The 24,199-nt window shown below is 39.8% G+C and overlaps 1 protein-coding gene across 13 annotated transcripts in view; it reads right to left on the bottom strand.

The window, feature by feature from the left end:
* The window catches only part of SYNCRIP (synaptotagmin binding cytoplasmic RNA interacting protein), a 29,800-nt gene extending 7,685 nt beyond the window's left edge, over positions 1–22,115 (bottom strand). For 4 of the 13 annotated variants that reach the window (XM_080805584.1, XM_080805585.1, XM_080805581.1 and 1 more), the window contains exons 1-9: positions 21,095–21,249; positions 19,565–19,724; positions 18,734–18,852; positions 18,510–18,617; positions 15,465–15,854; positions 5,592–5,727; positions 4,306–4,511; positions 1,949–2,098; positions 1,498–1,619 (exon numbers count right to left, since the gene is read on the bottom strand). In XM_080805584.1, the coding sequence (XP_080661710.1) occupies positions 1,498–1,619; positions 1,949–2,098; positions 4,306–4,511; positions 5,592–5,727; positions 15,465–15,854; positions 18,510–18,617; positions 18,734–18,852; positions 19,565–19,712 (1,379 nt within the window). In that variant the 5' untranslated portion in view covers positions 19,713–19,724; positions 21,095–21,249. Of the gene's footprint in view, positions 1–1,497; positions 1,620–1,948; positions 2,099–4,305; positions 4,512–5,591; positions 5,728–15,464; positions 15,855–18,509; positions 18,618–18,733; positions 18,853–19,564; positions 19,725–21,094; positions 21,609–22,013 lie in introns of those variants that run through there. The other 9 variants (XM_080805587.1, XM_080805577.1, XM_080805583.1 and 6 more) reach the window with 4 other exon arrangements.
* Between the last annotated feature and the right edge of the window lie 2,084 nt (positions 22,116–24,199).

Raw genomic sequence — 24,199 nt, 5'->3', positions numbered from 1 at the left:
GGAAGCAGGTTCCCCATTGAGCAGAGAGCCCGATGCGGGGCTCAATCCCAGGACCCTGGGATCATGACCTGAGCCGAAGGCAGAGGCTTTAACCCACTGAGCCACCCAGGCGCCCCTTTATTTACTTTTCTAATATTAATATTATTTCTGACACTTATTTTCTGCTACTACATGAATAAACATGATTATAATCAGTTAACTATCTTCTGTAAGAGATGAAAAAGTCACTTTCAGAATATATACTCAAGGGGTCTGAGATATAGAGCATTAGCTTCCTCTTCAAAACCTAGCTTTCCGTAGTCTTTCTCCTTATGCTACCACTGAGCCTATAAAGCATGTCTCTTAGTCCCCTAAGTATAGATCACATGGATAATCACAGTACAAAACATCTTACATAATTTAATCTGACCCTTTCTACTTTATTTTTTGAGAGAGAGTGCATGTAAGAAGAGGGGTGGGGGAGAGAGAGAGAGAAAGAGAATCCTAAGCAGGCTCCATGCCCAGTATGGAGCCCAACATATGGCTAGATCTCACAACAATGAGATCATAACCTGAACTGAAATCAAAAGTCAGACGCTCAAATGACTGAGCCCAGGAGTCGCAAGTCTGATCCCCTTTTTAAAGCTGAAGAAACTGAGGCTCAGAACTAGACTACTTGTCTAACTGCACAGCCAACTACAGAAATGTGATTACTTCCCTGATTATGAAATAAGAGAAATAAGTAGAAGCACCCCTAACCCTTCTTTTGCAAAGCACATAGGACAATGGACAGAAACTGCCCCTGAAATAGTTAAGTTCAGTGACTCTTGTTATTACATCAAATAGCAATTATCCCTCTTCCTCCTCAGAAATTACCAACTTCATGTTTTTAAAATTGCAAACCTCATTCTTACACAGCTAAAAATTTCATTTACTGTCTTAAATAAGAAGATATCCTTTTATAGATGTTCTAAAAAAATCCAATATATGCAATGCATTAAACTTAGTTTTCTTCAATACCATGTTACTTATTTTATTCACTACATTCTCTTATTTCTCAAAACTCATATATAAAATGTTTGAGGTGGCAACAGGCACTATATATTGGTAGAGAAGCCTCTTTTGGATGTAGAGGAAGCAGAGTTTATCATAATCAGAGATTTAGTATCTTCTCTGAGAAAAAAACTCTCCACCCTTTAACCAAACATATCAATTTTGGACAGCTAATTTTAAAACACATAATTCAGAAGCACATTCTATAAAATATAGTAGGAAATTTCCTGATTTTCATTATTACACAAAACTCTAGTTATTTAGAATTATAGTTATTTTCACAAGTATGGTCAATAGCAACAGCTCAATAAACATTTCTTGAGATTCTTGGCATTTCTCAGCAGCTCAAACCTTTCAAGTCTTCTTTAAAAGGTAAAGGCATGTTATGCATTTAAAAGGTTTGCAAAACACCTGTTTTTCACCAGTTTATCTACCAACATTTAAATTTATACAATTTTTACTTACATTTGATTTTTTGCTGCTTGCCTCTGAGCTTTTCTTTCTTTCCTTTTCTGATCTGGTGGCTTAGCAAAAACAATTTCAATATTTTCTCCCTCCAAATCTTTGCCATTCATTTCTTCCATAGCCTTAAAAAATAAGGTACTGATCAATATAAAGACACCTTTAACAACAATTATGCCTCATTCAAAGTATGAAAATCATTTCACTGATGTTGGAAGCATGAAATTTTAAAAATACAGTTGTTAGATTTTATCTAAAGATCCAGCTCTTCACTAATTACCTTTTTGACTCAGTTTAGTGAGTTACACAATTTGCTACAGCCAATAAAGGTTAACTGGAGTTGATTACACGACCTCTGAGTGTCCTTCAACTTTTTAGAATATTCCAATTACAGGATGACTAGAAAATCCTTGGTTTAATTTAGATGCCTACAATAGTTCCCCCATTTATTTACCTTGACAGCACCATCTCGCTCATCAAAATGAATGAAAGCATAATCTTTTAGTTTCTTCACTCGTTCCAGTTTCCCAAACTGACTAAATGCTTTTTCTAAAATCTCTTCTGTTACAGTATTGGCAAGGTTACGTACAAACAGCACTTTTACCTGAAAATTTAAAAAAAAAAAAACAAAAAACAGAAACTCCCTGTATATTTATTTCCGAAGGGTTCAATTTCCAGGATGCCATTAACCCACCCTACAAAATTAACTTTAGTCACTAACCATTAAAGGAATATCAGAAATATAAAAGAACAAGTTTTCAACTCATTTGAAAATACCTAGGTAGTGTGACTGCTGGATCTAACAGGTAAAAACCTGAACAGACACCTCACCAAAGTAGATGACAAACACATGAAGAGATGCTCAACATCATGTTGTTAAAGAATTACAAATAGAAACAACAACGAGGGGTGTCTGGCTGGCTCAGTCAGCAGGACACGTAGCTTGATCTTGGGGTTGTAAATGCAAACCCCATGTTGGGTGTCAAGGTTAAAAAAAAATTTTTTTTAAATAAACAAAAAATAAATAAAAACTATGAAATGCCACATTAGAATGGCCAGAAAACGACACTAACACCACCCAACTCAGGTAAGGATATGGAGCAGAAACAGTGCTAGTGGAAATGCTAAATAGTATAGCCACTCTGTGGAGAACAGTTTGTCAGTTTCTTACAAAGCTAAACATTTTTACCATACAATCCAACAACTGTACTTTTGTTATTTACCCAAATGAGTTGAAAACATGTCCACATAAAAATCTGCATATGGTTGTTTACAACAGATTTATTCATAATTGCCAAAACTTGGAAGCAAACAAAATATCCTTCAGTAGGTAAATGGATAAATAAATTACAATACATCAAGACAATGGATTATTACTAAAAAGTGCTAAAAAGAAATGAGCTATCAAGCCATGGAAAGATATGGAGGAACTTTAAACACATGTAACCAAGTAAAAGAATTTTTAAGAGCTATATATGACAAGTGGGAAAAGGCAAAGCTATGGAGACAAAAAAAAAAAAAAAAAAAAAAAAATCAATAGTTCCCAAAGGTTAGAGTAGATGGGAGGTGATTATGCAGATCAGGAAGGATTCTTAGGGCAGTAAAACTATTACGTTTGAACCAAACCCACAGAATGTACAGTAAGAGTAAATCCCTAATGTATTAAGTTACAACAATGTGTCAATGTAGGTTCACTGATTGTAACAAATCTACCACTCTGGTGCAGATGCCGACAGTGGGGTGGGTAGGCTGTGCATGTGTGTAGCCAAGGAGTACATGAGAACTCTATACCTTGCTCAAAACAAAACAAACGTGCTTAGTAGTTTTTATTAAATTAGTAATTCGTCTGCAATTCAAACTGAGGTTGTCATTTTCTAACAATGTGAATACCATGCCTCTGAGATAGTTGTTGAACATTTAACTCTTAGCATAGGTGGTCAAAACTAATTGGAGCCTGCTTCTGAAATGTTGATAAAGTTAAAGCAGGAGTGTTCAAAATACTGACAAAATAAATTTTCAGTCCAGAAGGCTCCTCAAAGTACAATGAGAAGAGCTGACCTTTTACTAAGAAACATTATCATTTCCTCGTAAATACTTGAAATAACATCCGAATTTCTTAATGTGATAATCCTAAAGAGTTTAACAGGCCAGAGAAAAAATACTAAGTATCTTCTGTCCTCAAGACTACTTATCCTTTAGTAATATTCACAGTTCTGGCATTTCACACTCTCGATTTAAGTGAGCAAGTTGTAGCTGCTAGCCTATCACCATTAGGGGGAATTCTTAAATGACAAAGGACAGAATAACTTAACTACAAAATGTTGACTCAAGAGATGTTTGTTCTCATAGGATGTCTCAACTGACTGCTGAAGCAGGATACCTAATAATAGCTAAACCTTGTAACTGCAGCAGCTCTGCTGAGGCCAGTACAGTTCACTATTTTTAGGAGTAGGACTTTTAACACAAAAACCATGTAAGCTAACGGCGCCATTCTCAAATATGCAAAGAAACTGCTCTCAGACTTCACACAAAAATGATAGTGAACCATCTCCACAGCATATAGGCTAACTACTCATCACCTTGAGAGTATGACAGTTACACAACTATGACAGGGTCCAAAAATAAATTTCTATATTCACTGCCTATACACATATTATTTCTGATATGCGGCTTTATTAAAGAATACTTCTCTTTCAAAAATTTGGTTTTCCAAAAAGTACACAATTCATTTTAGTTCTTTACATCCCTCTCTAAAACTTTCCCCTTCTTCCACCAACCCCTCAAAAAAATTATTAACGTGACTGCCATTACCTTTGCCATAACCTCAGGATCAGGATCTTCTATAGGATCAGCCCATTCAACAGTTCCAACATTTCCCCAGACCTTGACTTTACCACTCATTAACCTACGTCTTGCCTGGGCAGCTGTTTTGTGATCTTCATATTCAAGGAAGCAAAAGCCTCTGTTTTTTTTCTTGTCGTCTGGTTGGTGGTATAAAATGACATCTGTGAGACCCTCTGAAAATAAGCAACCATTTCAGAGAAATTAGATAAAATAAGCAAGAGCAAAGTCGATTAAAGGATTTTTCTAATATAATAATGGGATATAAAACTGAAAAGTTAATCTCGTATCTTTAAAAAAGACTCTCAAAAGAATTGGTCCAGATAATTTACCTAATAATCCACACTTTACAAGTGTCCTCAACACACTTTTAAAGTCCTTAGACCCAAGGACTACTCTTCCATTAAAGGACAGAGGCATAAAATTTTTACATAACTGTTAGGAAAATGGCAGTATAGGTCAGACATGGTCAAACATTTTTTATTATACAAGTAAACACTAAAATTATTTTTTTTAAAGATTTCATTTATTTGAGAGAGCACAAGAGCAGGGGGAAGGTCAGAGGAAGAGGGAGAAGACCCCCTAGTGTTTATGACCTGAGCCAAAGGCAGACACTTAACCAACTGAGCCACCCAGCTGCCTCTAAAATTCTTTTTGATGACACTTTTCTGGTCTCAGATATCAACAGCTTCATTTCAAGTGAAATATATTAGTATTAAGTAAGACTTCGAATGTTCCTAGAGACTGATTAACAGTCTGAGAATTTACTAAATATTCTAGGCAGACAAAATATATTCTAATAAAAGCAGCCCAACATGGAAACTATTATAAAAAATGCTTTATAGTTCAAAGAAATTGCATCATATTGACAGTGTATAATTTCTGCTTACAGCAAAATTTATTATTCCAATTATCCAGAAAGTCAAATCATTACTCAAACACTCCTACTAAGAATGTCAAGCTCTCACCTAAAAATGCATAAAAACACACAGCTTCCAAAACAGGGTATGCACAGATTGAATAGTGCAGACTATTCAAATCCCAGGTGCATTCCTTACGAAGTATGTTATGTTTGGCATTTCCCAAAGCCCTCTGTACCTACTTTCCTTATCTGAAAAATCGGGAGTTACCTATCTCACATGGTTAGAGAATATAAGTCAAAAAATAGAGTGTTTAAAACAATGCTTGTCACACAGAAGTATGCAATTACCTTCAATATTAGAAGCTGCATCTCCTTCCACATAAATCCAACTTACCTGTTACTTTGCTAAATTCTTCAAGAATCTGTTCCTTGGTTTTACTCTTAGGAATAGAGCCCACAAAAAGCCTATTGTTGGCAACCGAGATGCAGACACCAATGTGTTTTCCAGAACGAATTTCATGATTATTATACTGAAAGGGGAAAAAGTGTACCACGTTTTAAAAATTCTTATAGTATCTTATGTTTATTATAAAAATATATGCAAATTTTTAGGCAAACATGTTTCAATGCTACTTATTTCTCTACCTTTTAAAAATATAGTTAGCATATGGCACTCTAAGAGGAAATTATGAAAGAGATAACATTATATTGACAGAACACAATTAAAAAATGTATGATTTAATGCAAAAATTCGTCTAGTCCTTGAAACTTAAGAAACTTGATAAATTAGGAATCAGGTCTACAGGCAGCTTAAATTCAAAATTGCTGATTCCACAGTACCTTAATTTCTATTTAAATTCACCTTGGCAACCAGTTATCCTCATGCAAGGTAAAGAGACTCAAATACCAACAAAGTTTCCCTCTTTCTGTTAACCAGCAACTAAATTTATTTTTCATCATCTCCTTTCCACTCTTGTAAAAAGCTGCAATAAGGGGTACCTTTAAATACGTAATTCTAATAGGAGAGAACCTCCTTTTCCTGAATCCAACCCTACTTTTTCCCCCCATTTCATTTTCATCAAGTCTACAATGAAGTTGGAAAAGACAAGTGGATTGATTATAATGCAAGTACAGAAGCAAATATAAAACTACAGTAAAAAAGTAGTCTTCAAGCAACTATATCCCATAGACAGGTGAGATATTAAAGAGGTAAAACCCAATCTGTCAAAATGACAAATCCACTGATCAGTATTATTTACAAACCAAAGTTCAAAACTATTCGAGTTAATCAGGAAAAGTAAATTATTTATATCATACAATTAAAATCACCTCAAAATTTAATTTAGTAGTAGTAAAGGTGGCAGCAGCATCAATAATTACAGATTAATCCCCCACACCTGGCCTCAAAATTCAATGTTGTGTGTACCTACAAGTGGGGCTACACAAACTAAAAAAAATCAACATAAATTTCCATACAATTTGTAGACCAGCCTTACAGCAAAGTGAAACCATTCCTCTCCTTTTTTTTTTTTAAAGATTTTATTTATTTATTTGACAGATAGAGATCACAAGTAGGCAGAGAGGCAGGTATAGAGAGAGGAGGAAGCAGGCTCCCTGCGGAGCAGAGAGCCCGATGTGGGGCTCGATCCCAGAACCCTGAGATCATGACCTGAGCCAAAGGCAGAGGCTTTAAACCCACTGAGCCACTCAGGCGCCCCTTGTTTTTGTTTTTTTTTAAGTAAGCTTTACACTGAATGTGAGGCTTAAACTCACAACTCTGAAATCAAGAGTAGCTCCACTGAATGAGATAGCCAGGAATTCCTCCTTCTCCCATTCTTGCATAAAAGGTACATCAGGTAGAAGACAAGAAAGCATATACTAAGTCAAAAAATCAATTCCTCCCTGTCCCTTTCTCCATCTTCAGATCCTCAAATCTAACATGAAATTCAAATGTCTTTCCTCCAGTTCAGAACAGTTTTATACTTTCTACCACACTGATTCAATTCATGCTATCAAAGTACCTGGTCATCATGATCCCAGGATTATTTATATTTTCTACACTTATGCCAGAGACCTTTTTTTAAAAAAAGAATCACAGGTTTTGTCTATTGAAACAATCTCTCAGTGGCTCCCCATCACCAAAATAAAGTTCAAATACCTGGATATCATGCAAATTCATCCTAAAATTCCTACTGCTGCTACTACTTTCTCTCCACAATAATCTTAGCTATTTACAAGAGTTCTCAAACAGCGTTATACTGTTGAGCCTCTGAATAAAATGTCTCCCTGAAACTTCCATCATCCAAACTCCTCTGCATACCTGTAGATTTGGGCCCAACCACACACTCCGCAACACCTAAATCCTGTAAGAAAGGTCAACAAAACACCCTTCCATGTTTAACACAGACGAGTAATTCTCAACAATGACTTTGTGCCAAGAGGACATCTGACAATGTCTAAAGACATTTTCTGGCTGTCAACTAGGGATGGGGGCTTGTTGCTAGTATTTAGTGGGTACACAGTGGCCAGAGAGGGTACTAAATATCCGACAATTCACAAGATAACCCGGCAGAACCAAGAATTACCTGATTTAAAATATCAACAGTACTAAGGCTGAAAAATCCTGCTACACACCTGGTTTTCTCATAGCATTTATATTCTATTAAGACCAAAACCTCTTAAAAATAAAAATCTAGGGACACCTGGGTGGTTCAGTGGGTTAAGCCTCTGCTTTCAGCTCAGGTCATGATCTCATGCTCCTGGGATTAAGCCCTGCATTGGGCGCTCTGTCAGCAAGGAGCCTGCTTCCCCCTTTCTCTCTCTGCCTGCTGCTCTGCCTACTTGGGATCTCTCTGTCAAATAAATAAATAAAATCTTAGAAAAAAAGGGGGGGGGTGCGCCTGAGTGGCTCAGTGGTTTCTGCCTCTGCCTTTGGCTCAGGTCGTAATCCCAGGGTCCTGGGATCGAGCCCTACATCAGGCTCTCTGCTCAGCAGGGAGCCTGCTTCCCCCTCTCTCTCTGCCTGCTCCTCTGCCTACTTGTGATCTCTCTGTCAAATAAATAAATAAAATCTTAAAAAAAAAAAAAAAAAGAGTAGAGATCTGTGGGTTACCTGAAAACTCAACTCAAGGACTTGACAAAAACTAAGATATCAGAAAAATAGAAAAAAGTATGAAGTGTTAAAGGGAAAAATGGGAGTTATTCTGAAGTAATAGAACTTGGCATATCTTTCCTCCAGAAGTCCTAAGAGTAGGACCTATTTACCATAAGAAAATGTTTTAAAAGTTTTAAAAAAGAAAAACTTGTAAGGAAAGTCAGAATTCTTGGTTATACCACTTCCATAACATTTAACAAAGCTGCTTCCAAGCGGTAATGACCATCTCATTATTTACAGAAGAGAAGTTTCTTCACTTGCCCTGCTACAGTTTATCAACGCAGGGTAGGTAAAGGTTATTTAGGATGGCTGTGGTTTCTAAACAATACAAATGATATGAAGATTTAATTTAGCAAGATTTAGAAAGTCAACTATAATTCTTCATCCATATTTTTTTAAGTAAAAAAAAAAAAAAAGACAAACGATTAGAGCTAACCCACATAGTAAACTGGCTCTCCAATTAAAATAAACCATTAAAGGAGCAAAGGAGACCCCCTGGGCATATTGTCCAAAGAAAGTAAAAGAAGTACCCCAAGGGATGCCTGGCTGACTCCGTTGTTAGAGCATTTGACTCTTGATCTCAGGGTCAAGGGCTTGAGCCCTATGACTGGTGTAAAGATTACTCAAAAAGAAGGGCACCTGGGCAGGTCGTTCAGTCAGTTAAGCATCTGCCTTCACCTCAGGTCATGATCCTGGGGTGCTGGGAATGAGTCCAGTTTTGGGCTCCCTGCTCAGAGGGGAGTCTCTTTCTCCCTCTACCCCATACCACCCGCCCCACGGCTCGTGCTCTCTCAAAAAATTTTTTTAAAATCTTTTAAAAAAAAAGGAAAAAAGTACCCACTACCCAGAAATAAACATTTCTTAAAGTAGTGTCCAATCTACAGATTAAACATGCATTTTTATATGTGGACTTGAATTAACCTTTCTAAGAATTTTAAGACCCATCACCATAAATTTCACACCCGAGCAGGTTAACGGCGAGTTGAGTGGTAGAAGGGCATTACAAAACTGTTCTGAACCTTAACAGAGATTCTAAAGTAATGCTGATCAATCCTAACTCATAAGAATTAGTATATCAGGACACTATCATAGCATTAAAATGAACCAAAAAAAAAAAAAAAGTGATGCCTTCCAACTCAAGAAGTTCAACAATGATGTTAAGGTATTTCAGAAATCTAGCTTTCAGATTTAGTACCACAGTGAGGTGACAAAATAAAGTTGAACTCTGAACATTAATCAATGCAGTTTCAGTCTTTCAGAACACCACAGCAGGAGATGTAAAGTCTGGAACATTCCTGTCATCTAGGCTTAAAATCTCAAGTCACTTTCCCTTCCCTCATAGCCAGTCACTAAATCTCCCAAAACTAGCAATCTCAGATTTGAAAACTAATGCAGAAATGGTTATTCAGTTCTAACTCTTCCCAAAGCAGCAAAGTCACTACCTTCCCAGACTGTCCGCTTTATTTTTAAATATTTCTTAAGTAAAGAATCTCCTTTTTTATTTAAATAATCTCTACATCCAATGTGGGACTCAAACTCATAACCCTGAGATCAAGAGCTGAATGTTCTGACTAAACCAGCAAGGTGCCCCAAAAATCTTTACACTGAGCCAAAATCTACTTCCCTAAAAATTCTATAGTAACTCCTTTCTCCCCCAAATGACAGCACTTCATATACCTGCACACAAAGGTCATAACTCAATTGTTCTCCATGCCTTGCCAATCACTCCTTCTCTGATACTGGCCAACTACGATGTGCTTACTAAGAGTGTCACCAAATAGTGACATCCATAACACAATACTGTAGATACAGACTGAGACTGAGGAGTCTAGAATAAACTGGAGACTATTACTAATCTCCCACTTCTAAACACCATGGTCTGTAACACATAGTCCATGATTACCTGAGCTATCTGGCAACCACACCACACTGCCGACTCACACTACATCTTACTTCTGAAATTAATTGTATACAGGACTTGACCCTTCGTCAATTCCATCTTGCTCATGTTAACTATCTGTTTCAGACTATCAAAATCTTTTCAGGTCCTGATATAATCATCCAGGGCATTTACCACTGTATGCAAACTCAAGTCACCAGACATTCTGAGGGCAGTCCAACTATGCCCTGATTTAAATAATTGATAAAAATCAGAATGGAACCTATAGTTCCATTAGATACCACTACCTAGTATCTCTCCTTCCAAAATCTTTAACCTCTCTCCCCTCCCTTCTATGGCTGTGACCCTCTTGGGTCTTTGTTCTCTTCAGCCAAACTTCATTATTCTGTTATTTACATTACGTTACCCACACCAAGACTCAAAACTTTAATGGCATCATGCAACTGAGCCCAGTAGTCATGACAATTACCTTCTGGCACTAACTTTATACTAGTTTTATCTCCCATTACTCAGCAAAACAGTGCTTCAACTACATTCACCTGTTTCCCTAACTATTCTGCTTGATCATCTTTATCACAAACTCTTCTGTAACAACCTCAATACAATCTACCCCTTCATCACTATTAACCTCTGAACAATGCATCTGCTTCCTCTTTCACTGTAGCCTGCCTCTCATGTTCCATAAAGTCAAGAACTGGATTAAACTACCTTGTACGTCCAGAGAAGTTTTCCTGTTAAGCACATTATTTGCTAAAATGCAACAGAATATCTTGTGGACCTGTCTTGTCACCTGCATTCATCAAAAACGGTTTTATAGATGCTACACCAGCATACATCAACTACTTTGGTAAATAAAATCATCATTGCCTATTAAAATTGTAACTTTTAATATGCAGATAGAGACCCATTAGTCCAGCAGCGTTTATAGCACAGGCACTATCAGCATCTTCAGCAGAATATTTCTATTATCTAGGAAAATGATGGGCACTGGGGTGCAAGTGGCCCTGAGCTTCAATTCCAGGAGCACACCACATAAAGATAAATACACACCTGCCTACCATTCTTCCTGGTCTTTGTTGACACCACCAAATACTACGTTTACTTCCAAATATCTCCCTGGGAAGAGGGGGAAAGCAATGCCCCCCAATTTATCCACAATAATCCCTACCACTGAATAAATAACTGCAAATAAAAGCTAGATGATCTTTAAATAGTGTAACAATCCATAGCTAATATGGGAATGTTATAAATTCTTGAGTCATAAATAATAGATGAGAAGGCACTAGTGAGCCAGTCAGGTAGGTTATTTATCCAGCACCTACTGGATAAATATACAGTGGCACTGTTCTGAATGTCAGGGATATACAGGGGGGAAAAAAGCTTGTATCCTAGAGGAATAACCAAATAATTTACAAAGCCAACAAAAAATTTTAAATACATCTGAACATTCTATTTTATTGTGTTCAGGACACTGTCATGGGGCAACTGGATGGTAAGCTGCTCAAGTCAGAAAAGGCCCTCTAAGACCTCCTTGGTAAGACAGCAGCCATGATAACTGGAGGAGCCTTGGGGAAAAAAAAACAGAAGGTAGCCTTGAGATGGAAACTGTCATAGTTTATGTGGGGGACAAAAAGACAAAGTATGGACGGAAGGGCAAAAAAAGAAAAAGGTAAGGAGAAACTTGATCAGATAGGGCCTTTTTGGAAGCCATTATTAAAGTTTTCAACAAGGGAATGTTGTGATATAACCTATGGTAAGACTGAAGGGACAGTGGAAAGCAATGATTAGCTAGGAGGGTTCTTCAAATGGTACCTTAAGACTAAGGTGGTAGCAATGAAGATAGATGCCAAAAACATTTGACAGTAGAAACAGGACTTATTTCCTGTGCTCCTTTTAACACTACCTAAACCACTGCATAATTTAGAACAATCAGGCTACCTGATGACATGACGTGTATTGCTGACTTAAACTGTTCTGTCTAGCCAAAGATAAGAACTTAAACTAAACAAACCTGGTTATCACACTAAAGCTGTAGGGCATCCAGTAAGTCTCCCAAGCTATTTACTCTTCTGCAGAATAAATTCCAATTACTTTCAAAAATAAATTGAGGTAGTATTTAAAGGTAATAATGTAGCAACCTAGCACAGCTCCTTTGTCTCAACAAGCACTCAACAGGTAACTATTTATTTACCTTTCCCAAGTTTAGATTTTGCCTCCCCTTTATGATCACCATCATTCAGGAAAAACATTTTTGTTCCCCAAAATACAAAGCAAATGTTGGCTGAAAACCGTGTCATTTAAAAAGTTCGCAACTGCTTCTAAGTTCTTGCCTCTTTTTCAGCTGTTAGCACCAATCTACTTTACAAGTAATTTAGACACAACATATATAAAAATTTAAAATCCACAACATATATATAAATTTTAGTAAACTCTACCCCTAACATGGGGCTCGAACTCATGACCCTGTGATCAAGTTACATGCTCTACCAACTTAGCCAGCCAGGCATCCCAATATCCATAATTTTTAGCCTAGGTGGGGAAAACCATTATTGAATCATACCAAAAAGTAAGATCAAAACCGTAAAACTATCTTTACGTTTTAAGTAAGCTCTATGGGGGCGCCTGGATGGCTCAGTTTAAGTGTCTGCCTTTGGCTTGGGTCATGATCCTAGTGTCCTGGGATCGAGCCCCACATCAGGCTCCCCGTTTCTCCCTCTCCTTCCTCCTGCTTCTGTTCCCTCTCTTGCTGTCTCTCTGTCATATAAATAAATAAAATCTTTAAAGAAAAAAAAAATAGGTAAACTCTATGTCCAACATGGGGTTTGAACTCAAGACCCTGAAATCAAGAGTCAAATGCTCTAATGACTGAGCCAGCCAGGCACCCTAATACATAAACTATCTTGACCTAAGGTATTCCTCAAGACACTCAAAGTACAGGAAAGCAAAACGAAATTGTGCTTCAATCCTGTCTGATCTATAAATAATGCCAAACAGGCATTTTTTTTCAACGTATGATCTACAACTAGAATAACCATTCCAATAGCTCATATAAAAATTCACTTTACAAAGAAGTATAATTCAAGTAAACTCTCATGATATGCTACATGTAGGATTAATTTTCAAAATATGCTCCTTTAACGGAACACATTTAGAAGAGTACTCATTTCCACAATAAATACAAAATAGCAAAAAACATCCTAATTAACTTTAATTCTGTGTTTCTCTAGAATGTTTCATTTCCTCAAAAGTCTAGTCCTCACTGTTACATTAAGGCAAATCTCCCAAATCTGTTATCACCAAAATCCTACCACAGTAAAGCATCCTTTTAAAAAAAAGCAATGATGATACATTCAATTCATCCCAGTGGATGTACAACACTACCACTAAAAATATCTTTCAAAAGGCACCAAAATGCAAATCCTCCTAATTCTTCAGGCAGTAAATAAACATGCTCCCGGATAAGGGCTCAAATCACAAACCCAGAAAAAAGTGTAAGGAAGGACAAGAATTAGTTCCTAGATGAATCAAAATGGCTATTTGGCTACCTATGGAACTTTCTACATTACAGTTTAAAAACTTAACTATATTAATAGGAGCAATGCAATTTTGGACAATCTTTATTTGTTAAGCCAAGGCAACTGCCCAAACTGAAAATATTTCATAATGAGTTTTTAATGGCACTAAAAATCATGTTAAGAATTAGATTATATATCATCTTCCTCTAATGATGCATTTTTTAAGGATTTTAGAAATCGTCTAGAAATAAATTCTAGTGAGGACCTACCATAATTACTCTATTTGGTAGCAAAAATTAAGTTGCTACAATGTTGGTTTAATGATTCCTTTAAAAATATTAATACAAAAATCACCACTTATACACTAAATAACCATACTTATTAAACAGAATAAAAACTTTATGTAATACCAAATAAATAAAATGGAACTGAAAACGTTAAATTCTGTACTTGCTTGTTGTAATAAGGTATTTCTTTGTCTTCTCAATCATTCTACATTTCTGTATTAAAATTTACCACTACTTTATTACTACCTGGTAAGAATATTGATGTTTTTATAAATTAAATTGGATGATTCAAAAATATCTTTTCAGAACTCTAAAAAAAGTCCTTAATTTTACCTGAACTGCTTAAAACTTAAAATTTTGATGCCCAAAGATTACCACTGAATGGTTAACTATACCTGCTCTGAAATAGGAAGTATTCTTTAAAGGACGGAAAAATCACACAAGACTTAAAAAGAAATCGCTTAATCCCTTTCTTTTTTTAAAGACACTATAATCTCTCAAGTACCACTTTTCTAATGTAAGGTCTTTACATATTCTGTTATACACACCAATGGAGAGATTCAAGCAATATAAAAAGCAAAACATAGTTGGTTCTTCTACTTATGGTATGCCTTAAAATGTGAAACATCTGAATGTGAGGAAAGAAAATTCAGGAGAAATCAATCCAGGGATATTAAGTTTACTTGGGATTACCCATAAAACATGTAAGCCAGACAGGGCAAATTTAAGAAATAACTGCCCAAAAAAAAGAAAAGGACTACCTGCCTTAGTGAACCATTTACAAAAGTTCCTCCCCAGTTGTATTTTTTGGTACATATCTTGGGTTGAACTTTGACATCTTCAATTATAAAATGTAGAAATCATCTGAGTCACAAAACTTAATAAAACTAACTTAAAGATGAATTATATAAACTATAATTTGAATCATTAACAATCTTTTTTAAAAGCTGGGGAAATTACTAGGTCCCTACACCTTCCATCTGGTATATTGAAATCAAATATTTAACTCACTACAAAACCCTTTATTTCATTAACTAGAAATTCATCATAATAAGGTCTTTGTGATATATTTTAGAAAAAGGGATGGCCCAGGTACAGTTGGAATATAAAGGAGCCCTACCCTATATACTTACTTTCTGAAATGTTTTAACATTCCCATTAAAAAGCCATCACTAAGCCAGATGTTTCAAAGAACGTGTAACTCAAGAATTCTGACACATTACTTTATAGATCCTCAGTCCAATCAACCATATATGCAAAGAATAGTGCTACAGTGAGTACACAAAGAATGTAAAAGAAGTGCCTTTTTAGCACTTCCAATACCATATGGTTAACTCTTATGCACAATAAGAAAAAACTTGGCTTTAATCAAAGACAGTGAATGTGGAGACTTTAGGGAAAAAAAACTTACCAGTTTAACAGCCTCCTGAGCTGCTTCTTTTGTACAAAAAGTGACAAACGCATAACCTCTATTGAGACCAGTGAGTGGATCCATCATTAGACGAAGATCCCATATCGGTCCAGCTTTCTCAAATAATGGAACAAGTTCATCCTCAAACAGATCTCTTGGGATCTTCCCCACAAATATCTGTAAATTAAACATGAAGTAAAAACCATGGAGAGTGTCTTTAGGAAACCAGATACCTGTGCATTTACTACAAAAGGTACAAGTTTTTAGTTTCTTTACCTCAGTGCCAACAGAAGGCTGCTGACCTGAATAAACGGAATCTGGAGGTGGTCCCCCATACTTCCTCTGTCCAGTGGTCACATCAAGTGTGTAGCCTGTTCTTTCCAAGAGTGCCTTGAAAAGTTCAAAAGTCATTAGTACATTTAATTCACAAGACCACACCCATGCATTTCACAGCTGAAAATCAATCTTGTTCAAATCTTTCCATTTACCTTGGCAACAATCCCTATAAACAGGTTTCTAGTATCTGGTTTCAGAATTTCTCCTTTAATGCACCCTGCAGTAGCTCTAATTTTTAGTGAAAATTTCAGGATCCTAATCAAATTATTTTCTGATCTTCAATTATTTAGTTTTTATTGAACAACACAAAACTAATACTGATCCATCAACAACTTTTTAAACAGGGCCTATATCTACTCTGCTAATATCTCCTAAATTATTAAGTTACTGCCCCTAATTTGGTTGAGTTTAACACTCCCAGAGAAGGAACCGGTAAGTTTCCTCTTCCCAATTCTGGATTCCTAACTCAATAAATTCCCTATACCCCACACTTCTAGTACACACTGCCATTCTGGGCATTTCACCAACCTTTGAACAAATTATACTCCCCAAACTAAGTCCAGAAACTTAGGAGTTACATGAAAAACCACCTACTTAATGCACCTGACATTCAAGTGCCATACTTCACAGACAACATGGTTCATTCAGAATAAAGGAGAGCCAAAATGACTTGAAAACTATATAACTGCAACAATATGAAATGACTTCTACATTTTTATCTCCCTAAAAGCAAACTCTTAAAATTTAACACAACTCCTATTTACTAATCAGAGTGTTAGTTTCTCTTACCCCTTACTATAGGCAAAAAGTGTTAGAAGTGGTCCACTGCTAGCCTAAGAAAAAAAACAAGAATTATTCTCTCCCACCACCTCAACCACAAAGCACAAAACCCCTTTCTAAAGAATAAAACCTAGTAATTAGCTGATAAATTCTGAAATAAAAACAAGCTGACACCAAACATAATGACCAATTTTATCAAAATGTTGTTAAATGACTTGGGGTCACCTCAGTCTCTGGAAATGAAAATGACGAGACATTTTATACAGCTACCTGAAGAATATTAAATATCTGTGAAAAAAATACTATAATAAAAAAATTCTATTTCTAAACTCCCACAAACCACTACAGTATTTTCAGCAGTCTTTTTCTATTACACTCAAATGTTTACCGAAGGATGTAACATTTGGTAACAAAAATAAACCGCAATCTACTGTATTACTATAACATAGATGAATCCATTAAATAGCTCATCTTCCCTTTTTCCCATATGTAATCCCTTTTTCACCTTCATCTTGTTTTTAACTTTAATCTTTATTATGACCCAAATAATACCTTTTATATCAATTCCTAAGTGAAAGAAAACTTATCTCAAACATCCTATAAAAAAAAATCCTATAAAAAATAGCACTGTCGGGGTGCCTAGATGGCTAAGTGGGTTAAAGCCTCTGCCTTCGGCTCAGGTCATGATCCCAGGGTCCTGGGATCGAGCCCCGCATCGGGCTCTCTGCTCAGCAGGGAGCCTGCTTCCTCCCTTCTCTCTCTCTGCCTGCCTCTCTGCCTACTTGTGATCTGTCAAATAAATAAATAAAAATCTTTAAAAAAAAAAATAGCACTGTCTCTTCTTGCTGTAATTTAAATCACACTAAAGCTTTAAGCCACTCTCTCCCAAAAATAGAACAGAAAGTCACATAAACTAAACTTTACATTTTAAATAAAATTTTAACAATCATAACTCCTAAAAGGAAATTTAATTAGAACTGACATTACATTATATTACAATGGGGACAACTATACTCCATTTCTATGGAGAAAATTAGATTTATAATTCAAACACAATTCACTCACAGCTAGACCTATGTAAGCCTCAAATTTATAGATGACATTAACAGCAAACTCCTCATTCCAAGTTTCCCTCCTCCCACATCATTAAAACATCACTTAACACCATTAATAACTGACTTAAACCATAACCCTTGGTTCAGGAGCACTAGTACACTGTATTAAGAGCACCAGATTAAAACTATTATGATCACTATGAACTAAAAACCAAAACAAAGATCAAACCTAGCTGCATTTGAGTCCACTCACTGTTCTACGTGACCTTAATAAAAAAAAAAAAACTTCCACTCCCAGCCTGTTTCTTCATTTACATTTCCACACTAATCTATTTTATTGATAAAAGCTGCCTTTAGAAATGAACAAATTCGCCCTAAACAGTAATAGAAGAGAAAGAAGAAAGTATTAAAAATTCTAAAACCATTTAACTTGGGGTTTGAGAATTCTATGAAGAACAGTCAACCATTAAATGTACACTCCCCTCCAGTATGGAGTGACCTGATGCCCTCCCATTTTTGTTCCACTGTCACTAATTTGGGCTTGCAGCTTTTCAGAAAACATTTAGAAATATGGCAGACATATTTAAGTGTTTTCTTTAGAATACCAATAGCACTGATTTAAACCACAGCTCAGTAATTTTTAAGAGAAACTTAAAAGTGAGTCGTTGTAGAAACAGAAATAACTAAAGGCAGGAAACTTTTCAAAAAATAATTATAAAAGATTTAACAAATGATCTAATGTTTATTAACTGTCAACATCTTAAAGAAACACACCCATTTCACATCCAAGAAATATTCAGCAAAGCTAGAAAAGAGTTAGAAGAACTTAAAAACTGAAGGCAATTCTTAAAAAAAAAAGCTTTTAAAGGCATACCTTAATTTTTGCCTCATCTGGTCCTTTGCTAGAATCCGCTACTTTGGTCCCTTGTTTTTCTCTCTGCCTGTAAGTCTTCATGACTCCACATAAAAAGGCACTTTTGTTCTACAAAAGAATTTTCCAAACAGATTTAACTATTGTCTTAACTATATCTAATCAAATGGAACAAACTATATCAAAATTACTCATGTTTATTTTATTTACACTGAAATTAGCATTACCTGAACATGAGAGAGATCACTGTCTTTAAACTGCTGAAGAACTGCCAATGCACCGTCTTCATTGAATTCTTTTAAAGCTTCGATAGCTCTTTCATCTAAATCACTATGTGCAACCAGCCCTGGAGAAGAGAAAACTTAATTAGTTGTCAACTTTAATATTTTTGGAAACTTTTTTTTTTTTTTAAGAGACCATGATTGCCAATACAGGTACATGCTTGCCAACTAAGAATTCTCCCATATCCCTTATCTATATAATGAGAAACACACATACTTTAGTCATTCTGAACTGCACTCTCAACTAAATAAGGCCTCTCAACCACACTTGCAATAACGAATCAACTTCTTTTACATCATGTTCTGTGTCTAAGTCACTTAGTTCTTAAGGCTAAGTATTTCTACAATAAATATATAGACTTACAAATCCTAAAATCAACCAACAAAGTACCAAGCATGACAACTGAACCTCAATTTCAAATACCACTAGAAAAAGCAACAGCCACACCAAGACAGACTACAAGTCTACAGTTACCAAGTTCTTTAACAAGAATCCTACTATAAAAATACCCCAAAAAGTCACATGGCCTATTCCCAACATTTTGCAGCTGTTGCTACCATCATATACTTATCCATCTGGCCAGCCAGTCTTTACCTCCTCACCCTTCCTTCTTCCCTCCCTCTATACACCTTAACCTCTAGTTCACAACTATCACGACAGAGCAAAACTCTAGTTCCCACACTTATTGGAAACCACAAAAAGTTGCTATTTTAGCTCAAAGCCAGAAATCCAATAGAAAAATTTCATAATATAATTTTGCAAGTGTTAGTTCTTACCTGCAACGTAAATTTCATCTAGTTTTTCAGCAACTTTCTGTGGTAAACCAGCATCAAGCAATGTCTGAAAATTTTCTGAATGGATAACTGCGGAAGTAGTATCCATGGGCTCTTCAGTACCATTTCCATTAACATGTTCTGTAGCCATGTTTCCAGAGATCTGTTCAAACGCAATAAGCAAAATTAAACTAGGATCTTCAAAAAGGGTAGAAGAAATATAAGAGCCCCAATCTTTACTTTCTCTACCAATTTCTACACCAGCCAACCTGCGCCTCCCTTTAAAGAAACCTTACAGTCACTATCGCCTGACAAGCCAGATTTGGAGCGTGGGGCACAGGAGGACAGATTCACTATGTTTTTCCTAAGCACCACCCCTGACTCACCTGCTAACACTCCCTAGGAAAAACCATATTACAAATGGAGCCCAATCAGCACGAGGACCAGCCAGCGTGCCACATGCAGCTGTGCCTGAACAGAAAATGAGCTGTGCGGAGAAAGCAAAGCTGGGCTTTTCTCTCTCCAAGGTAAACCCCCAAAGTGCGCGCTTTTCCCGCCTGCCGCTTATAGATCAGTAACAACAGCCAGCGAAGAACAAAGCGCTCACACAAGCTACCTTTCTACCACCCAATTTCTCCACCCTTCACCCCCGCACCCCAAAGCCCGCCCCCGACTCCGCACCCATAGCGGCAGCCTCACCGCTGCGGCCACCAGGAGCCCATAAGAAACACGTGCTCTGCGCCTTCAAATGTCCTACAACTTCCTTCAACGGAAACCCACCGAGTCCCAGGCCAAGACGACCATCACCGGCTCCCAACGTCAACCTGAAGCCAAGATCGGAGCCCCCAGAAGGCAGTAGCAGGACAACCTCGCCCCTTCACACCGAGGCCGCGGCGGCGCCAGGCCACAGGCTCTCCCCGCCCCCACCCCCCCCCAGCGCCGCCGTCTCCGCTGTGACACATGGCTCTCTCCGCCCCGGGCGCCGGCGACCCCCAGTCGCCCGCCAGCCCAGCCGAGACGTGAGCCGCGGCGCGTGGTGCAAGCCCCCACCCCTCGCCCGTCCGTGCACTGACTGCGGCGCCGGGGCCAGCTGTCCCACCCCCGGCCCAAGGCCGGTAACCCGGCAGAGTGAGGGCGTTCCGCGAACTGCCTAACGCCCGCCGGACCGCGAGCACCACCCAAGCTTGCCGCGCGGCTGCGGGACGGGACCCGCTCCTCTCCGCCCACTCCCGCGCCGCGACGACGGCCACGACAGCACCAACTCCGCCGCCGCTCGCGGTCCGCGCGGGCCAAGGGGCCGCCTCCTCCCTGGAGCGCCGCAGACAAAGCCCGAACGGCGGCAGCACATGGAGAAGAGGAGGAAGTGGCGGCGCGGGCCGCGGCCTACTCTCAAGCAGTCCTAGTCAACGTGCTCCTCTCCCCCTTGGAATCCATTTTCCAGAAAAGCCGGTTTCTCCCCACACCTCCCTCCCCCAGCTCACTCCACAATGTCACGGTGCTCCCCTCCCAGACCCGGGTCCAGGCGGTCGTTACCTCCCCGTTGGGCTGCGGCGGAAGGATCCTGTCCGAGGAGATCGGGTTGCGGGAAACGCGTGCTCGCTGCTCCCTGTGTCCGGCGCGAGTGGAGCTGTTGTAAAATGGCGGCCGAAGCTCACGCCGCTGGCAGCAAACCCGATCCAGTTCCACTCGCCTCCGAGCGCGCTCTCGGTGCGCGCGCGCGCGCCCGCGTGACCCCCCCTTCCCTCCCCTCCCTCGCGCGTCCGCTTCTCTCACTCACTCCCTCTGCCCCTGCCCTCCTCCAGCTCCTCCTTCTCCCCCTACCACCACCACCAGCCTCCGTCCGGCTCCTTTCTCGGCCTTTCTTTCTTCCCTCCCTACTCCTTTCCCCCACCACTCCCAGTGCCGTCCGCGGCCGCTCAGACACGAGTGGCCGCCTTTCCCCTCCTCGCTCGAACGCTCGCTCACACCCTCCCTCGCTCGCTCTCTCGGCTCCGTCCCCCAGTCCCAGCCGAGTCGGCTCCTCTCTTTCTCTCTCCCGCGCTGACGTGACGACGTAGTCTACGCCTCGGGACGCGCGCCCGCGGGCTCCGCCCCCACGCCCCGCCACCTCCCTTGCTCCTCACCTCCCGGGGGAGGGGGGCGCGAGACCCCGCCCTTCCGCTCCGGCGGCGACGGAGGGGCCGACAGTGAATGAAAGGCCCGCCCCTTCCCCTCCCGGCACTCCCCCTCCTGCTCTCCTCCATGCGGGGCGGGCCGGCTCAGCGTGTCCCACTCGTTCTCCTTTGTCAGGAGACAGGCATCTCCCCACCCCGCCCCACCCCACCCCACCCCCACCGCAGCACCACGCGCACACCACCCCCACCGAGCTCCCGTCCGCCCTATCCCCCGCCCCGTCCCCGGCCGGCGGGGCGGGGGGCGCGGAACGCTACCGCAGCTTCCGAAGGGCACCCACCGGTCCGTGCGCGCCCGGCCCCCGCCCCCGGCGCCGCGGCCGCGGAGCCGTTCCCGGCTGTGTCCACGCCGCCGCCGCCCCGCGCTCTTCTCGCTCGGGAAGCTGCAGGCGCACGTGTCCCCCGGGGCGGGGCGAGGCAGACAATGGGGCGGCGGGGGGAGGGGAGTGGCGCGGAGACCTGTAGACCTTTGGTTAACCTAGACGGTGGGACGTGAGTGCGGGAGTCACTGGGAAAGGCAAGGCTCCCCGGCTGGACAATGGGACCTCCGGGGGCCCAGCGCCCATGCGGCTTCACTTTCGCGAAATCCTTGGGCGGAGGGAGGGGCGCCCGTGGTCGGACGAGGAAACCCTGGCTGCTTTTGAGGGGAACCGGGCTGGCTCCAGTGGAGCCAGCAGCGACTCCGGCCGTGGGATGATTCGAAAGCCAGATTTGGAAGCGAAACCGCCCGGTGGTGAAGAGTTGTGCAATAGTCTGTTTCAGTCTCTGGCCTTTTAAGCAGTTTAAGGGCTTCCTCAGAGCACAGTTTGAGCAACTTGAAGCAGCACAAAAGCTGCGTGGTTAGGGCAACTGTGAAGAACATATCTGTGTTTCTTTTTTAAAAATCTTGGCAACTAAATCTTATGTGAAGTGACATTTCATTTGTAGCCATTTACTAGGTATAAGAAAGACAAGACAAAGACATTAGAATTTCAATCGCGGTTTAGATACTAATTTTATCCAATTCAGCTGTAATATAAGAGTGTCCTTTGGTTAAAAACAAGCTTATTTTTAAGAGCTCACTGGTTCCCGAAATAAGCTCTGTGATGTGACAACAAACCAGTGGTTCGAGGAAAAGTTAGATGAGTGCTCTTGAAAGTGCTTAAGCACATAAAATGTCAGATTATTTTCCAGAGGTAGCTGGATCAAAACATGAAATACTTGACCAAAGTACTATCTAGCCAATCTGTTCAGCAGAGATCTAATATTTCCACCACCTAACAATCCCTTACTATTTATTAAACATGTATCTGCTATGTATTCAGCTAATTCAGCAACAAGGATTTTAGTTCGTAATCCAAAGGTAGATAATGTTAAAAATGAAAAACAGCCCAAATGTTTACAAAAATAAAAATAGGGTAATCCTATGAATTAAAAAATGAAAATTATGGATCTGAACCATCCAACGCTTTTTTTTTTTTTTAACATTTTATTTATTCACTTGACAGACGGAGATCACAAGTAGGCAGAGAGGCAGGCAGGGAAGCAGGCTCCCTGCAGAGCAGAGAGCCAGAGGCGGGGCTCGATCCAGGACCCTGAAATCATGACCTGAGCGGAAGGCAGAGGCTTTAACCCACTGAGCCACCCAGGCGCCCCCATCCAACGCCTTTTTAGACCTTCCTGGCGATCAAGTTCCTTTAAAAAAAAAAAAAAAAGTGCCTCGACCTAGGCAATGTCTTCTACCATGTACCCAAGACTCCCAAATTAAGATATCTAGCTCTTCTCTGACCTCTAATTCCTTTGTCTAATCACCCCCTAGGTCTTTATGTGGATTTTCAGGCCCTTCACAAAACTGACCCCATGATCTTCCTCCCAACGTTCTATCTCCCAATGAACATCACCCGCTTGCATCCAGGAGCATTCGCTGTGAACTAGAGAATAATACCAGACACTAACTTCTCCCTCTCCGTGCCATATCAGTTCACCAAAATCTTGTCAATTCTGTGTCCCTAATGTAACTCCACTTCTCTATGTATTGTAGCTAGGGAACAAGTTGCCATCAACTACCACCTAGACTAATGATATATAGCCTCCTGACCCATTCACCTTGCAGATTTCCTAATGCATTTAAAACCCAAGAGTCTCCCCCTTCCTTCTCTTTTAATTGCAAATAAGACTCTGTGGAGCATCCACTTAAAACCCTTCATTAGTTTCCCATTTCCTTAGAACAAAAGCAAAAATCCTTAGCTAGATCGACAAAGTCCTCCTTGATCTATCTGACCGGTCTCCCCAACCACGTTTCAGCCACTCTTCCAACTTCACCTGGCTTTCTTTCAGTCCCGGCATTTCTCAGGTTTGTGCACACTGAGGGCCTACACAGAGAAGTGCCTGATACTCTAAACAGACCTGAGAAAAAAGCAATCAGCCATGCTCTCCATTTGACACCTTTTTGAGTAAAACAATAGTATCATTTTCCTACTGATCTACA

Source organism: Martes martes, assembly GCF_963455335.1.
Source record: "Martes martes genome assembly, chromosome: 6".
In the NCBI taxonomy this organism is placed as follows: domain Eukaryota; kingdom Metazoa; phylum Chordata; class Mammalia; order Carnivora; family Mustelidae; genus Martes; species Martes martes.
Note: the sequence above shows the minus strand (reverse complement) of the source record. Positions and strands in the feature narration are given on the sequence as shown.